Raw genomic sequence first — 17,141 nt, 5'->3', positions numbered from 1 at the left:
GGCCGGGGCTGCGGCCGCTCGTGGGGGTCTTGGCCCCGAAGGAGAAGCGGGACGGAGCCGTCCCGGTGGCGCTGCGGGACGAGACAGCGGCAGGCGGGACCGTCGCCGGCTCTGCCGGGCGGTTCCTCCCGCTACCGGAGGGGGCCCGCGGAACCCCTAGCCCGGGGCCGGCGCTGCGGGGGCCCCTCCCGCCCGGCCGGGCCACCGGGAGCAGGAGCGGAGCCCGGGCCCGGGCCGCCCTCCACGCTCCCGAGGTCAACGGCAGAAGCTGCCTGGCCGCCCCACGGGCTCTCGGCCAGGGGGGGCCGCTCGCCCCCGGGCCCCCTCCGCCCCCGCCTGCCCCCCCCCGGCCCCGGCCCTGCCCCGGTTGTCCCGGGGCTCGGCGCGGACTCGGGGACGGCTCCGGCCCGGCGAGGGCGTGTGCCGCTGCGGCAAACCCCGTTTCCGCCCATTTGACCCCAAATCCGCCCCTCGGCCGCCGGATCTCCGCTCCCCCCGCCCGTACTTGTGCGATGAGCGCCTCGGGGCTCAGCGGGCCGCCGCGGGGCAGAGCGCCCGGCTCCCCCCTCGTTTCTCGCTGTGAGGGGGCTTCCCCGGCTGCGAGCTTTGCAACGAAACCGGGGGGCTACTGCCTCTCCCGCGGCCGCGCGTGGGGGCGGCGGGGCGAGCACGCGTGTCCGAGCGCGGCTGAGCCGGGGGCGGCGGCGGGGCGGGAGGGAGCTGGCTCCAACCCAACCGCCGGCACGATCGATCCCCGCACCGCAGCCGGGCTCTTCCCCGCGGCTTCCCGTACGCTCTGGTGACCGTGCTTCACAAGCTGCTCCGCCCCACGGACACCCGTGCCCGGGGCGGCTCGGAGCCAGCCCAGCTCCCGGTACGGCCCGGTTCCCCGGGCGGCCGAAGGTGCCGGTGCCGGTCGGAGACCCGGTCACGCCACGGTCGCCCCCCCCGCCCCACCACCGTGTCCCCTTCTCCTGGGCGACCCGAGCATGGCCCCAACGCTGAGACCGCGGGGGAAGCGGGGGCAGAGCAAGTCGACCCCCCGGCAGAGCCCCAGAGCCTGCTAGTCCCCGAACCGACCCTACGGCTGGGCCGGACCGGACCTTGTCTCCCGGGAGAGGCATCCCGCAGCCCGGCCGGGCCGTGGGTACCGCCGGGCAGGGCAGAGCGCGCCCCGGAGCCCCATTCCACGCGAGCTCCCTGCGTGCGTGGACACCCCCGGCACCGTCAGGGCGCCCGGCCCCGGGTTCCCGATCCGCCCCGCCGCTCGGTTCGGCTCCGGCTTTCTCCCGGCCCGGTCCCATTCCCCAGCCGGGCGGGAAAACGATTCCGTCCACCTGTGGCTGAACGGAGCCGGGACGAGCCTCGGGGTAAATTCACGGCCCCCCGGGCCGGTGCCGGGCTGTCCCGGCGGAGCGGGCGCGGACCCAGGGACCCCGCGGCACCGCCGGCCCCCGCCGGCCCCCGGCAGCCCCCGGCCCTGCCCGGGGCTGGGGGGGCAGCCCGGCCGCCGGCACGCTGCCTTTTCGTTTCCGAGCAGCTCGGGCGAAGCAGGGAGGCAGCGACCGGCCCCAGGCTGCGGTACCTGCACCCCACGCGGGAGGGGGCGGCCGGGGCAGGACCGGCCCCCACCCCCCGGGGACCGAGGGCGGGCCCGGAGACGGGGCCATACCCGGAGCTGCGGTCACGCGTGGGGTCGCTGCCGGCGGGACCGGGCCGCCCGCTTTTCCCACCTCTTTCTCTCGGGACACCGCGCTGCCGTGCGCCCCGACCCCCGACACGCCCCCGGTGCCGCCGGGGCTGCTGCCGCCGGGGCCACGGGGGCGGCCGCTGTCCGGAGCGCGGGGGTACCCGGTGCCGGGAGGGCAGCTCTCAGTGGGTGCCCGGGCAGCGGTGTCCCCGCGGGGCCGCTCCTTCCCACTCCCGGCAGCTCAGGAATTCCCGCGCGAGGAAGTTTTCGTGTCGACGTGTTTGACATCGAATTCAGGCCCGGGCAGGGCTTCCCCGGCGCCTCCGGAGGCGCCGGCGCCCAGGGCTGGCGGGGGGAGGCAGCGTGCCCCTGTGGGCACGGCTCAGGGCCGGCGGACCCCGGGAGGGCACCGGGCACGGCTGCTGGCTCTTCCCCTGGGAGCGGCGGGGCTGTGGAGGGGACTCGGCGCTGCCGGACCCAGCGGCAGCGGGGAGGGGGCAGCGAGAAGGAGAGGGTGCGGGCAGGGGGGTGCCGGGGGGGCAGCTGGGACAGGCAGGACCGGGGGGGCGGGGATCCCCCAGGGCAGGCGTCTCCCCTCGGGACGGCCGCCGGTCACCGCTCTGCGCGGGTGCGGAGCGGTCCGCCCTCCCCCCCCCCTCCGTAGTGCGCCCCCGCCACCCTCCGCTCGCCCCGGAGCCTTCCCCCCTCCCCGTCTTCCTCATGTCGAGCCACCCCCCCGCCCCGGTCTGGGTGCCCGGCGCTGCTCTCACTCCTCCGGGGCTCGGGATGGAGCCGCCGCGACAGCGCTCGGTCCGCTGCGGGACACGCTCCGCGGAGCCTCCGCGCCGGGGGTTCCCCCCCGGGGCAGCCGGCCCTTGGCGGGGGGGAAGGGGCGGTGCTGAAGGACAGCAGCGGCCCCGCCGACCGGAGCGGTCGAGCCCCGTCTGCCGCCCTCCGGTGCGGCCCGGTTCGGTCCCCGGGGGCGGGCACGGGGAGCGGCGGGGGCGGCGGCGGGCGCGGCCCGGGCTCGTCCCCACGGTGCCGCACGGAGAGACGACGCTTCCCGGCGCGGCCCCCGCCGGCCCGATTAATTCCAGGTGCTTTCCATAGGTGGCACCGTCCTCCTGGAAATGGCGGCTGCGACCGCCGCGGAGCCGGCTGCGCTCCCACCGCCCCCGGGGGGGTGCACTGCCGCCCCCTCTGCTCCGGGGAACCCCCCCGCACCGCGGACTTCGGCAGGGCGAAGCTCCCGCAGGAGGCCCCCGGGAGCTGTGCCAGGCCCCGGGGCGGTGCGGGGGGTGGTGGTGGGGTGTGTGGGTGGGGTGTCTCCCCTCGGCGGTCCCCACGGGGGAGAGCGGCCGCCGTCCTCCCTCCCTGACCACACCCACCCACCCGCGAACCGTCGGAGAGTCTCCCGCGTTGGCCTTGCCCGTGGGAGCCGCCCCACGCGTGTCCCCGCAGCCACTGGTGCACCCTCCCCAGCAGGGCCCGGGGGGGGGGGGGGCGTGAGGCTGCGTGTCCCCGAGCACACCCCCTGCTCCGGCGAGGCTGAGCGGCGGGGCTGCCCACCCGCGTCCCACTGCAGGCAGCTCCCACGGGCAGCCCTGAGCGCGCACTCCCCGTTTTCCCGGCCTGCCGACACGCAGCGAGAGCCGCTCGTCGCCCCCGGCCCCTGCAGCCGAGCAGCTCCGCCGGTCACAGCGAAACCCCCGTGCGGGGAAAGTGCCGCTCCTGGGGGCGAGGCGTGGGGGGGGGGCACGGCTTTATCGCCCCGCTCCAGGCTGCGAGCACTCTGCACAAAAGACCTTTTGTTTCCGGGGTTTCTGAATTTGCTGATTATTTGTAGGAATATAAATACGAGTTGTTTGCAGAAGGGGCAGAAGGAGGAACCGACCCGAGCGCTGCCTCGGGCGAGGAAACCTGAACCTTTCGGGATATTCCGCGCCCCCCTCCCCCCCCCCCCCCCCCCCCCGTCTAACCGGTGCGGCTCCGTCCCGCCCGCGCTGCTGCCCACGTCGGTCCGCAAGGACGGCGGAAGGACGAATCTGCTCCCTCGCGGTTCCGGCGGCAGCGGCCGCGGAAGAACCACGAGTGGGCAGAGACCACCACCGACGGGACGGAGCGGGGTGCCGGAGCCGGCGGGGGGGTGGGGGAGATCTCAGCCGGGAGGTGACAGATGACACCGGGGCGCGCCTGGATCCGCCCGGGCCCCGTCCCTACCCCTGCCCTGCTACCGGCCCTGCCCGCCCGCGGCCCCGCCGCTCCGCTTTTAACAAAAGCAATTAGAGGTGAAACGCGGCTCATTTGCATTCCACCTAATGACGGCCGGCGGCTTCTCCCGGGCTGGTGGCGGGGGTGGGACACACACACACGGACACACACGGACACGGACACACGGACACGACACACAGTATCTGCGGCGGGGCCCGGACCCCGGCCCCGCCCGCCCCGTCCCACCGCCCCGGCCCCGCCCACCCCGCCCAAGGTAGATGCTGTATTTAGGTTCATGCCCTTATATGGCGATGAGCGCGGCGCCCCGCGGACGGCGCGCACCATATAAGGAAGCGGTGCCAGAGCCCGGGGTGAGCTGGTGAACGCTCATTGGCCCGTCGGTATCGCAGCAACCGGCTCTCACGAGTGGAACGGCCCCGCGCGGGCCCCCCCCCCCCACACACACCCGCCCACCTCGTGGGGCCGGGAACCCCCTGGGGCGGAGGGGACGGAGCTGACACCCCCCCCACTCCCACGGGTGACCCCCGACGGGACGCCACCAGTGTCGTCCCGCCCAGCGTGCAACAACCCCCCCCCCTCCCGCACACCGGGACACCCCACTCCCGGGACACCCCACTCCCGGTGCCCCTTCCCTCCCCGCGGGTCCCGGCCGGGCCGCCCCACCGCACGGTGCGGGAGGAGAGGCAGTAGCGCCGTTTTCCGTGGACACCGACGGCACCGCGGGAGCCCACGTCGATCCCAAAGTGCGGCGGGACCGCCGCTCACTGCCCTGCCCCTGCAACGTGGGTCACGGAGGAGACCCCGGTCCGTCCCACCCGCGGCGGAGCGGCCGGCGGGAAAGGGGAGGCGGCGGCGGGACGGACGGCTCCCGGCGGGGCCGTGGGCCAGGAGAGACGGCGGGACGGGGTGGTCTCCCTGCTCCGCTCCGCTCCGCCGAGCGGCGACACGGGACCACGTGTGAGCTGGTGGAGCGGGGAGCCGCGGCGATGCGCGGACACGGGTGACCCCGGTACAGGGCGAAGAGACCGGGGACGGGGGGCGGGGGGGCTTCTCCGCGCCTCGCCGCACGCCCCCTCGCCCGGCCGCCAGCACCGCCGAGCACCGGCGGGGAGCGAACCTCCGGCTGCGCGGGGGAGAGGCAGCGCAACCGCCAGCCGCCCACCCACGCGTGCCCGCTCCGGTGCCGCGGGCAGGCGCCGGGGGGTCGCCGCCGTGGCGGGCGGGGGGCGGCGACACGTCGCGGGGCCGCGGGGTTGAATTTTCGTTGCGGCTTCGCCGCGGAGCCGGTGCCGTGGCCGAGCCGCGGCCGCGCAACGCCGTGTCCCCCCGCCGGGTTTTATTTATTTGATTTTTTAAATTAGTTTTCATTTTTATTATTTTTATTATTATTTTAAATTTTATTCTTATTTTATTCTTTTTTTTATTTTTAACCGGGCGCTGCGGGAGCGGCTGCGGGGCTCCGCCGGGGGGGTGACCGGCCCGCCCCTCCGCCGCGCCGCCCCCGGGCTCGGAGCCGCCCCTGCCCTCCGCCTTGGCGGGCACCGGGCGGGGGCTGCCGGCACGTGCCGTCCCGGCGCCGCGGGGGGCCGGGCGCGATCGGGGCGGGCTGCCCGGTCGTGTGTCCCCCCCCCCCCCACGCCGCGCCGCAGGTGAGGCCCCGCCGGGGAGGCTCCGCGCCGGCCGCCGGGGTCCCGCCGCGCCGCCGCCTCCTCTCCGGTCCCGCCGCCCCGCGGAGCCTCCGGCCGCCCCCCGCGCCGCCTGCCCCCGGGCTCCCCGGGAGGGGGCCGCGGCCGGCGGGGAGGGCCGCGCCGCTTCCTTGCCGTCCCCCCGTCCCCCCCCCCCCATGGCAGGATTCAGCGGGCTCCGCCGAGCAGCCATTTTCTGCAGCTGCGTCTGCACCGGAGCTCTGCCGGGCGGCGGGGCCGGGCGGCGGCACAGCCCGGGGGGGTCCCCCGCCCCGCTGCCTGCCGCCGGCACGGACGCCCTGAGCCCGGCCGGGCGGTGCCGGGGGCCGGCCGGGCTGCGCTTGCAGGGCTCGCCGTGACAATCCCACCCTTTCCCCGCCATTTTGTTACCGTGCTGGCGTTTTCCCAAAGCAGAGACAGAGCGGGAGCCTTGGGAACGGGCCCCCGTTGTGCCGGGGCGGGCGGTCCCCACGGCCCGGGGCCCCGCTCCCCTCCGCCCCCGCGGCGCCGCACCTGGGAGCGGGGCAGGTCCCGGGACCCCCGGCCGCCGCCGGCTCCTTCCCACCGGCATCGCCCCGCTCCCCTTCGCGCCCCCCGCACGCAGCAGCCGCGGGTCGTGGCCGGCTGGGTCCACGCAGGACCCAGTCACGCGGGGCCGGCACCGGTCTCCGGGCCGCTGTCCCCAGGCGAGAGAGCCCGGAGCGCGGTCGCCAGCCTCCCTTCCCGACGGGCCGGCGACGCGGGGCCGGTGGCCTCCCTCCGCCCTCCCCACGGGTACCGCAAGCGCCCCGACGGCCGGGAGGGGGAACACACACCGTGCCGTCGGGAATGGTCCGCCCCGGGGCCGGGGTCGCCCGGTACAGCGTCCTTCAGCCCTGCCCGGTCCCGGTGGCGGTGCCGGGCTCCCCGCGGGACCAGCCCCAACGCCCTCGCGGGAAGCCCGCGGGGACGGCGCCGGGCAGTGCGTGGCCCACGGCAGGTCGGGCGGCCCGTCGGGGCGGACAGCCCGGTCAGCCCGGCGGGGAGGGCGGCGCGGGGGAGGGAGGCGGCCGGGACGAGCCGCGGGGCTGTGCCGGTGGCCGCGGGGACGGGCGGGCGGGACGGCGGATGCCCCGACGGGGCGGGCCGGTCCCCCTCCACCCGCGCGGGAACTGATGAACGCCGGCGACAGAGACCAACCGGGGGACACAGCGGGTGGGTGCGTGTCCCTCTCCCCACGGCTGCATTCCCAGGCCGGGGGGGACTCGCCTGTGGCACGACGCGGGAGACCCGAGCGCGGCGGCGGCTGCCCCCTGCGAACGGGAGCGAAGCGCGGCGGGGCCGGTCCGCTCCCCGGGTTGGGCCCCCGGAGCCGAGCGGCGGCGGAGGGAGGAGAAGGGAGAGGGGAAGGAGGGGGCTCCTGCAGTGCTGCAATGCAGCGCCGCGCCGAGCCGAGCCCGCCGCCCCGGCAGCGCTCCGCCGCTGCAGCAATGCAGGTGTGAGCACCGCGCCGCGCCGGGCCGAACCGGGCCGGGCATCCCGTGCCCCACCGGACCGCCCCCGGCCCCAACCGCGCCGAGCTTCGGCTCTCCCCCGCTTTCTCGCCCCCGTTTCGTTTTCCTCCCGCTCCTGCCGGGACGGCGGGACGTTTCCTCTCGGTGTCCCGGGGACCTCCCCCTCGCCCACTGTTTGCCGAGGCGGGGGGGGGGGGGGGGCCTCATCCTGCCCCCGGCGCCGGAGGCCCGGCGGCCACGCCGGCAGTCACCCTCGTCCTCTCAGCTCCCCGGCTTCTGGCCGCGGCTCCCCCCGACGCCGGGACTGCTGCGAAGCCCCCGGTGCTGCCCCGATTCGGGGCGGGTCCCCGGGCTCCGCCCTGCTCCGCTCCAGCTTCTCCTGGGGGAAACTCCCCCCTCCCCACGTTACCTCCGGGCCGCCCCCTGGGGCCCCCCACCCTCGCCGTCGTCCGAGTCGGAGCTTCGCCCCGTCCCCGCTCTCGCCTCCCCGCGGTCCCGCTGCAAACAGCGCTGTGTGTCCCACGCGGGACCCCAGGCGGGGGAGGGGGGTCCCACCTCCGCTCCCCTACCCCGCAGCTGGCATCTGACATTGGGACACGCACCGCGGGGACACGCCACACCGCGGCCGCGTGTGGGAGCACCCGGGAAGGGGGACCCCCACGCCGCAGCCCCCTGCCCCGCACCCTGCTCGGCTCGGGCTGCCCCGCCGGCCGGTACCCCGAGGTGTCGGTGTGCGGTGGTGTGCGGGCACGGCTGCCAGTGAAACGCTCGAGTGCCCTGGAGAGAAGGAATTAATCTTATAAAAGTCACAGGTGATAAAGATACAAACCCAGCAGGGCAAGGCGGATCACAGGGGTGCGTAAAATATCGGGGTGCGGGGGGGGGCGTTTTAAGACTGGGGGGGGAGCCAGTATAATCCCCCACTGCCCGTCCCTGTCCCACAGGCTGTGGATTACACCCCTTGCATTTTTGAATCCTGCCGTAGCAGCCTGGGGCTGAATGGCAGCAGAGCCCAGAACGATGCCAAGCAGCCCCGGGTTTTGCCCTCCCACCTGGCTTTTTTTTTCTGACGCGGTGAAAATGGCACCGCATTCCAGCTCCAGCTACTGCTGGTGCGGACTTCAGCCGCTGGATCCTGTTGTGTCTTCATTCGCTGGATGAAAGCTCAGCCGAGTCCCTGCATTTCTTCCCTGCGTAGAGGTTTACGAGCTGATCAAAATGTCCTTAACCTTCCCTTTGAGACGCCACGCGGCCCCACCGCCCCCGGCTTCCCGGGCTCCCCACGCCCCCACGGCATCCCTCTGCCTCTTTCCCGACTCCTCTCCAATATTTCAGTATCTCTTTTGAGCTGCCGAAGACTGTTAGACGCGAAAGCGGGCTCACCAGTGCCACACACCGAGGCAGTACCGCCAGCCGGCTCTGCCTTCAGCTTCCCCTGCGAACCCGGGGAACCCTCCCGGGTGGCGGTGCTCTCCCTGTCGCCGGCCCCCCCGTGGGAACGGCTGGAGCCGGTGCCCGGTGGTCCGGCGGGGCCGAGAGAGCGGCTGTAAGCGATGGCCCTTTCTTTGCGTTCGAATTCTTCCGGGCAGGCTGCTCCCCGAAGAGGGACGGATGCGGGTACGGAGCCATCTCTGACCGCAAACCCCGCACCGGGGCTGGCGGGGGAGCAGCTCCCGACCGGGACCCCCACCCTCCCGGCCCACCGAGCAGGTTCAGCCCTTGGCACCTCCTGCCCGTGGTCCCTCTCCAGGAGCAGGGCGGGGGGGAGCACTTTGGGAGCCCACCCCTCACCGGCGGGGGAACGTCCCGTGGCCCCCGAAGGATGGCTGAGCCCCGCACCGAAGGGATGCCGGGCCGGTTCTCTGCGACAGCCCCCCCGGTTATCGCATCCCCTTTGTGGTTCAGCGTGGGGCAGCACGCAGTCCCGGCCGCTCCCGTGGAGGTTCCCCGTCCAGCTCGCACGGAGCGGTGCTGAGCACCCCGGCTGACCGCTCTCACCAGCCCGCGTCCTCGAGGGTGCCGGTATTTACGCCCCCTCTGTGCCACCTCCCACCCCGGCGTTCTGCTCTCCAAGCGCATGGGACGGTGCCCCACGCAGCAAACGCTCAGCTGCGGGCGGTGGAGGTGCGCAAGGCAAAGGTGAAATTGCTTTTCCTGGGAAAGAAAAAAAGAGTTAAGCCTGTTAGTCCGAAACCAGAAAAGACAATGCCACGGCCAAGACTTATTTGTCACATACTCAGGCGAGAGATGGAAGGAATTCCTGTGATAATGCTCGTCTCTACTCAGCCGTCGCTGCTGAACCACAAATTGCTGCTTGCAGCACAAACTATGGAAATGTGATACATTAGATTAGATGTCTTCTTGTTGGGTCTCTGCACTGCGTTTGCTAGGAGTTATTTCTGAGTCCTGAGAGTTAAAGCATCTTCAAGAAGCGGAGCATCAAACGCTGGAAAAGTGGGTCTGCTTCGGGTTGCAGAGCTACAAAAATGAAAAGCACCGGGAAAGCAGATACCGTGGGGCGAGTGAAGAATTTTTCAAAGCGGAGTGGAACACCCAGGGAGGGCTCTTCCCACCTCGGGTTAAAAATGGCTCAGGGTCAGGTTGAGCCCTTAAACTCGAGATAAGACATCATTCCACCAGCCAGCCGGGGCGAGTCAAGGCACCTCTGGTGTCTGACCACCACATCGTCTTCTTTGCGTGACCCACAATGAATCTCCCTGTTTTATCTGCTGCTGGTGACTTCATGTGCCAGAAGGACGCAGGCGGAGGAAGGATAGTGTCACGGCTGGACCCAACGCACGCAGAGGGCAGCGGCTGTAAAATACATTCCTGATGTTCAAATGACAGCCTGGCTTGCACCGCACTGCAAATGGACGGGTACATTCAGGGACAACGTTTCATCCTTGATTTTTCAAGCCATGTGGAATTACTAACATATGTGAAAATTAACGTTTACGAGCATATGTGAAAATTACCATTTCTTTTGTGCTTTGAGATGCTTCGGTGGCTCCCCAATACCGAGCAATCCCTCCCTCTCCAAGGCTTATATTCGGTATTGAAAAGAACCTGACGTTCCTTTTTTTTTTTTTTTTTTTTTTTTTTTTTTAGCCAAAACAGAAATTATTTCTCTTCTCAAGTCCCTGCGACTGTGAGAGCTCTGAACAGCTCCACGAGCAGTGACTAGTGGAGTGCATTCCCCTCCACGGCATCAGCGGTGGGAACGGGCATCCCCCCCTCGGGAAGCGGGCGAACGGAGAGGTGCCGGGGCAGAGACCCAGAAATTCAGTGCCGGGGGGGGGGGGAAGGGGGAACCAACCCCAGCTCCCCCCTTCTGAAATCACGCTGTCCAGCCTCGCACAAAGGGCATTTTCGAGATTCCCTCGCTGCTCTCCCCCAGCACCGGGGCCAGCCGGGGGAGCGCTGCCCGCCGCTGCCCGCCGCTGCCCGCCCCCACCGCACAAGTTCTCCCGGTGCAGTTTTGCCTTCCCCTTTCCCAGCATGCCTTTTGGGGGGGTTAACCCTTGCCGCATGGCAGAGCCCACGCCTGCAGCCGAGCGTGGCCATTTTAGCCCGCAGGCTCGCCTCCCCTCCCCGCTGAGAGCGGCTCCGCTCGCTGCCCCCCCCGGCCCTTCGCCCCCCAAGACCCACCGCCGCTTTCTGACTCTCTAAAGCGGCCGGGGACAGATCCTGCCTCGGGGCTGGCGTGCCGATGCCCAGGCGGGGTGACAGGGCACGGCAGAGCATCACCCCGGCCGGGGCTGGACCAGCCCGGTGGCCCCTGGCCAGCCCCGAGCTGGTGCTCGCCCCCCACCTCCCTGTCCCCCCGGGCCACCGCCGGGGCCGGGCTGGAGGGAAACGTTGAGTCCGAATTTCCAGCGGGGCCTCTGCTGCTCACAGCTCTCGGAGCAGCTCGTGGGCTGCAATTTTCCATCTTCAGAGAAGTTACTTTTGAAGTTTGAGTCATTCTGCTTTTCCTATTCTTGTGCTTCATAAAGAAAAGCAAGACAGTCCCCACGCTGGGCACGGGCGAGTGGGGAAAGGGGCAAACCCAAGTGACCCAGGGCCCTTCCTGGGGCAAAGCCCCGGCCAGGGGCAGGTTGCTCCCTCTGGAACATCTGGGCTGCGGCTCGTTTCACGGCTGTTACCGAACACCACCGTTCCTTGTGTTGTACATCCCAGGCTCATCCCTGTTGCAGATGAAGATGGAGCATCCAGTGGCTTCCCAGGAGATGTGGCTTTACATCGGCACAACAAGATTTTTTTGCTCAGCGCAGTCTTTATATCCAACACTAAATGCGTTTGTTAAAGCTTCCATCAGCTCCAACTCTCCTTTCAGGCTGCCTCTTAATGCATTCTATAATAATATCTAAGTCTTGGTAATTTATTTTCTCTATCTGTAGGACTTCTTTGCCCTGGCTGCTGCAGCACAACAGCTATACATCCTAAAGGTTTAGGTTATTCCCTCTCTCACCTCCAATTAAGCACTTCTGACTGAAGCACACCTATACCACAGGACCTGCACCTGCACTTGGGTCATGGCAAGACATAAACCCCCTGGAAAACGGGAGTGTGGCCGTACCCCCTTCCCAGTACCTCCCCGGGACAGAGAGCCTGTAACATCGGTGGAGCTCTACCTCAGCCTCGGCGGGGTCGGGATCTGTTGTCCCAACTGGTGCCAGTGCCGTCCCTTGCAGAAGGGTCCTGGTGTTTGGCAGCGATCCTGGAAGGTTTGGCAGTTGGTGATTAAGTTTCCTTCTCTCCCCACCCTTAAACCCCACGGGCCTGCTATCAGCAGGGTCAGCCAGGGATGGCGCACGGCCCGGCGTGCCGAAGTCACGACTCCTGGGATTCAGGGTGCTTCCTGCCAGGCTGCGCTGCATTGCACAGCATGTTTTATATGCCTGCTCGTTCGATAAAAATAAATCTTCATGTTTGCAGTTTGCTTTAAACTACATCAAGGTGTCAGCTGAACTGATGGCTCCCTCTGAGAAATGACTTCAGTAGGTGCTGGCAAATTGCTCCCGGGTGAGCCTCGGCTCTTGCCCTGCGATGGGAGGCACAGGCAGGTCCCAGCCCAAGGGGGAGAGACCCTGGCTGCCCTCAGCCCCTGCCAGTGCCTGCCCCAGACTTTCATCGTTGCAGAGACCCTCGTTTCTCTCCCATTTGCACCCAAAGGTCCATCACGCAGTAACACCCCTTCGCTGTCCATGAGACTCCACGTGCTGGCACAGACCCGGGGACGGCTCCTACGAGCAGCTACATCACCGGGACCCTCTGTCCTTCCTGTCCCCCCCAGCCCGAGCAGGCTGCACAGCTCCCAGCCGCAGCCGCCACGGCCCTTCTCCCACATCATCCAGCCCCGTCCCCCTCCCCTGTCACTTCCCCGCAGCACTCAGGGGGTCCCCCGCCGGGAGTGCAGTGAGGGGGGCCCAGGAGCTGAGCCCCCATCTCCTCCATCCAACATCTTGCTCACACGACTGTTCCTCCTCGCCACACTGATGCTGCCCAAGGCCAGGCTATGCTGCAGAGCTGTGTTTACGTCAGACGTCGCTGGTGGCGGCCGCCTCGTTAACGTGCGAGTTGCTTCGTTTTGCCTTTAACAGGATTTTACCCAGCTCAGGGTGAAGGCAGGAGCTTTCCCGCGCACAGGGGACCCTCCGGAACCGCTCGCGACGGCTCTGGAAGCGCCTGGAGATGGTCCGGGCTGTGCCCAGCACCGTGCAGCCTTTTTCCTCTTCTGGGGAAAACATAAACAGAGCAGTGTCCTTGCGGTCGTCTCCTCCCGACACAGATCTTGCATGAGTCTGGGCTGAATCCAAATGATCTTATCTGCAGAGGAGACTGAGGATTTCCTACCGCCAGGCATTTTCGACTGTTCAAACCAGAGACAGCCCGGCAGGATGGGGGAGGCGAAGGGGCTCAGGGATGGGGCAGAACTGGGGCAAGCCCCATCGCATCCTCCTCGCCCAGCTGCCCCGGTTCTGCAGCGGGGGCTGTGCCCTAGCCTTGTCCTCCTGCAGCTGCTCTCACAGAGAGAGGGACACCAGCCCCTCCAAAAATCCAGCAAAAACCCCTCTGTGGCAGGCCTCTGCTGCTGGATCAGTCCCACTGGATACAGTTTTAGTTAAAAAGGTTTATAGCAGCCAACATGTGCACGGCTGAGCTGTACAGCCCCCGCCACGCTCAAGGGGACAGGCCTGGAAAAATGCAGCCTGAACAGCGGGCTTTTTTTTTTCCCCCCAACGTGACCATGAATGCCATACCTTGTTGCTGGCTTCTCCAGCGGGGGAGAGAGATGCTGAGGCCACCACATTCAGCAGTCATACATAGGGTAATGATAGAGAATGGGAAAAATAAAGGAAAAAAACCACAAAATGCATGCAATGGCTGCCTGGAGGAGCTGCCCCCCACGCACGTATGAGCAAGAGCACCGAGTGCTCCAACTGCCTGGAAAATCGTCTGCTTCCCACCGCACATGGCCCCTTGCACTTTCTGCCCTTTTCCAGGGAGGAACTCCTCTCCCATTCCGAGTCTGGACCTCAAAGTCTCCCACTCCCTGTGAGGCTGTTTCTTATTCTGAGTCTGGACCTCAAAGTCTCCCACTCCCTGGGAGGCTGTTTCTTATTCTGATTAAAAGACATCAGCTGTCGTGTGTTTATTTAACATCCTTCTCCGTAACAGCATCCTCACCCCAGAGATGCAACCTCTTCTACCAGGCCCCAGGGCCCACCCTGCCTGCTGCCCCACGGCCATCGCCTGGGGACGGTGTTTCTGCCACCTCCCATGGAGCGGGGACCGCACCAACGCCTGCTGAAACCGCACAGGGCCACGGCAATTGCTGGCGCCGGAGCGCCGTCAGCTGGATTCCAACCCGGTACTGGTGCAGACACGGGTACCGCCACAGCTGGGGAGGGGAGAGCCTGAAGGCAGCTTTACAGCACAAATCCACAGTCCTTCCTCGCAGCGCAGCCATGTATAGATGGATGCATCAGACCCTTTCAGAAGAGCTAAAATATGAACACAAATTCTCCTTTTAAATCAGCAAATGTTTGTCTGGAATAAATCCAAACCAAGCAGAGGTTAACGCATTCCTGGGAAATACATTAAATGTAGCGCACACCGGTCTTCCTAATGGAGCATGGTGATGCTCTGTCTCGTCCTGGATCACTCTGATAACCACTGGAAGTCATAGTGGACTTCACATTAATTTGCTCAGTAACAGGCATTTAGGTTTGATGCACTTAATACGGAAAGAGAGCGGTATGAATAAGTAATTCATATCCTAAACGCTAGATCTCTCCCAGCCAATTGGCGCAAAGCAAGGGGAGGGTGTATCTTTTAAACCAGTAACTACTTATCACACCTTTCACTGCACAGGAAGCTGCTGGAGTTGTGATAAACATGATCAAACTATTAAACTAAGAAATATCTGGCTATGTGGTTTCCGGGAAATGGTGCCTCAAACAAACCACAGTTACTGCCAGCAGAGACAATATTTTAGGTGCATACAGCAGCGGTAGGCGTAGGGAAAGGAAGCTCAGAAAGCACACACTCGGAGGAACGCTGTTTCCTTAAAAACCGGCAACACAATACAAACCATTTCTTAAGATGTTCAGGACCCGAGCTAACTGTAAACCTGCAAACAGCTGCCAATTGCCAAGAGTCTCACACACCTACGGACTAGAGGAGGAAGCTGCTGACCCGGCTCACGACAGCAGCAGCGATGCTCAGGCTTTGGCCAGGAACCTGCAAGGCCACGTCTAAAAGACACCTCCTCCTATTTGTGAGAAACCCCACTGGTTTCATCTACCTTTGTCTGGCTAAAAAAGAAGTTCTCCTTTCGCAGACACTCTGCCCCAGAGCGAGCCCGCCTGCCCAGCCCCGCTCCTGGACTGGCTCCTGCCGCTGTCTGTCGAGCAGCACTTCCCCTTTCATAAATCACATTTCGCATTCTGAGCATGCGTCTCCTCTTCCATGCCATTTTTGTTTTCAGATAACCATTAGCTTAATTAATCAAGGGAAATGCATCATTTCTGATCGTCTGCTCTGCCAGCTAAGCCTGGGATGGCAAGGAAATGCTTCCCACCAAACCATCCCTGGGCAGCCCCCCGGCGCAGGCTGGGGTTCACCTGCACGGCCCGCAGGTTCTTGCCCCGACACCTGCTCGCCAGCACCCTCGGCCACCGCTGCCTCTGCCCGTCACTCACGCAGCCCCGGTGACAGGCAGAGCTGATTAAAACCCTCTTAAGATTCAGCAGAGCTAACAGGCAAAATGTTGATTTTAATCAGAGTTCCCCTATTTCCTCTTGCTCTCTGTGCACATACAATCAGATTTTGGGGTCGCCACGCAGGCAGGTGAAAATCACAAGCACTAAACATAGTGCACAAGTTTCCATTGACTTTGAAGCATCAACTGAGACAAGAGAAGAACTGAGCTGTCAGTATTGACCTTGCCCACACTAACCAGTTTAACCAAATAGCTGGGATGGAGCCAGCTTTCTGGTGTAAGCTCCCAGAAGCCATTCCCACCACCACACGAGCACCACACCGAGTAGCAGACCTGAGCTACACCAGACCACAACCGACGTCTGCAACAACCACGTCCGCAGTCGAGATTGTTCCACTTGGATACAAACCTCCGCTGCTGTCCCAGCCGAGAAAACGGCATCCACACACTCAATGGTTTGCTTCGCCTCCGATTTAACCCGAGCTGCCTTGGAAAAGCACTCTGGCTCCGGCACGGGAACGTCTGCAGGCAAAACTTGGGCTGACACGGCTCCCGCAGTGGCTCCCGCTGAAAACAAGCCCCAGCAGATGACGCCTGGCTGGATGCCGCCCCACCTTTCTGCGGATGCCACAGAATCCTCAGGATTTGCAAAGGAACGGTCGCCGAGCCAACTTTTGAATTTATTTAAATAAAATGACGCCTGGGAGGACTAGGCGGCCCAGAAGCGGGCAGCACGAGACGGAGGGGGTTATTTTGGCTCTGGGAACAGCACTGCCACGTGCCCGGACAGACGGACACTGTGCCACAGCAGGACCCAGGGGCTGAGCCCGCAGGGTGCTGCCCACCCCTTGGGCTCTCGCACACAGCAGGGGCAACTCACCCGCGTCTTCAGGTAGCTCCAGCGTAACTGCAGGGTCCACCTTACCCAAACCCATTAGTTCTGCTTCTCGCAAGCTTGAGGCTCTTGTCCGCACACATTGATGTGCCATCAACGACAATGTTCTAACTAAGAACTTTCCTGGAAGAGAAATCAACTTCAAGCAAAAGTCCAAGACAAGAAAGACTGGCAACGGAGCCAGTTTGGCAAGCACAAGATTCCGAGGACACCCGACTCTGCTTGGGAACGTTATAGGGGATCCCGGGGGGGGAGCGGACACCGAGTGCTGTTATCTCAGCCCAGGCGGGCTCCACGGGCATGCTGCTAGGTTGCCACCTTCGTGCAAGCCACGTTGTAAAGAATTAGCCCAGCGCTGTATTTTCAGTGGACTCCAGCAATTATTAATCTAGTTCAGAGACGTCTGCAGGCTTTTTTGTGGAATTTGGACCATCTTCCTTTCTGGAGAAGTTCAACTTCTCATCTAACTGCGACCCTCCCCAACGCCGGGGATAACGCCGCTGGGGTGGCAGCGTGAGGCTGAGAACTAGCGATCGCCCATCCATCGCAGCCACCTTCCCAGCCGCCTTCCAGTTTTCCCATCGCAGACCTCACGCAGCCCGTTTTGCTCTGGAGAAGCCCAGCCCTGCCTCGGCACCGTGGGGAGAGGGAAACACCGAACCGCCGCCTCCTACGGCCTTCCTGCCCGCCTGGGCGGCACGAGGATCAAACAGGGTGCCCTCACGCACCGCGGGCGGCACGCTCTCGTCCGCGCTTTTGGGGGAAAGCCAGAACTGCATTCGATACGCCGCGTCTCGGAGCAGATTTTAACCTGCAGGTACCTGCTCCGGGGCACCCTGGCCACAGCCTGCCCGCACAGGGACGCTTTCTGTGCCGTCCGTATGCAGTAACAAACGCACTCCAGATCCCGGTAGTTTTT

General features: G+C 65.9%; 1 protein-coding gene across 1 annotated transcript; it reads left to right on the top strand.

The window, feature by feature from the left end:
* The first annotated feature begins 512 nt into the window (after positions 1-512).
* LOC126044105 (collagen alpha-1(I) chain-like) lies at positions 513-9,075 on the top strand. Its single transcript, XM_049813383.1, has 6 exons — positions 513-799; positions 1,931-2,204; positions 2,355-2,647; positions 6,019-6,805; positions 7,677-7,872; positions 8,690-9,075. The coding sequence occupies exons 1-6, from the start codon at positions 513-515 to the stop codon at positions 9,073-9,075; spliced, it is 2,223 nt and encodes a 740-aa protein (XP_049669340.1).
* The last annotated feature ends 8,066 nt before the right edge of the window (positions 9,076-17,141 follow it).

The sequence above is a fragment of the Accipiter gentilis genome, chromosome 10 (assembly GCF_929443795.1).
Source record: "Accipiter gentilis chromosome 10, bAccGen1.1, whole genome shotgun sequence".
Lineage (NCBI taxonomy): Eukaryota > Metazoa > Chordata > Aves > Accipitriformes > Accipitridae > Astur > Astur gentilis.
This window is presented reverse-complemented; position numbering and strand designations above follow the sequence as displayed.

What these genes read in the sequence shown, in the direction of transcription:
- LOC126044105 (XM_049813383.1), top strand. Translation starts at nt 513, where the DNA reads ATGAGCGCCTCGGGGCTCAGCGGGCCGCCGCGGGGCAGAGCGCCCGGC. An exon ending in GGGGCAGCGAGAAGGAGAGG is followed by an intron (nt 2,205 to 2,354) that starts GTGCGGGCAGGG and finishes CCCCCTCCGTAG; the next exon opens with TGCGCCCCCGCCACCCTCCG. An exon ending in GCTGCCAGTGAAACGCTCGA is followed by an intron (nt 7,873 to 8,689) that starts GTGCCCTGGAGA and finishes TCTTCCGGGCAG; the next exon opens with GCTGCTCCCCGAAGAGGGAC.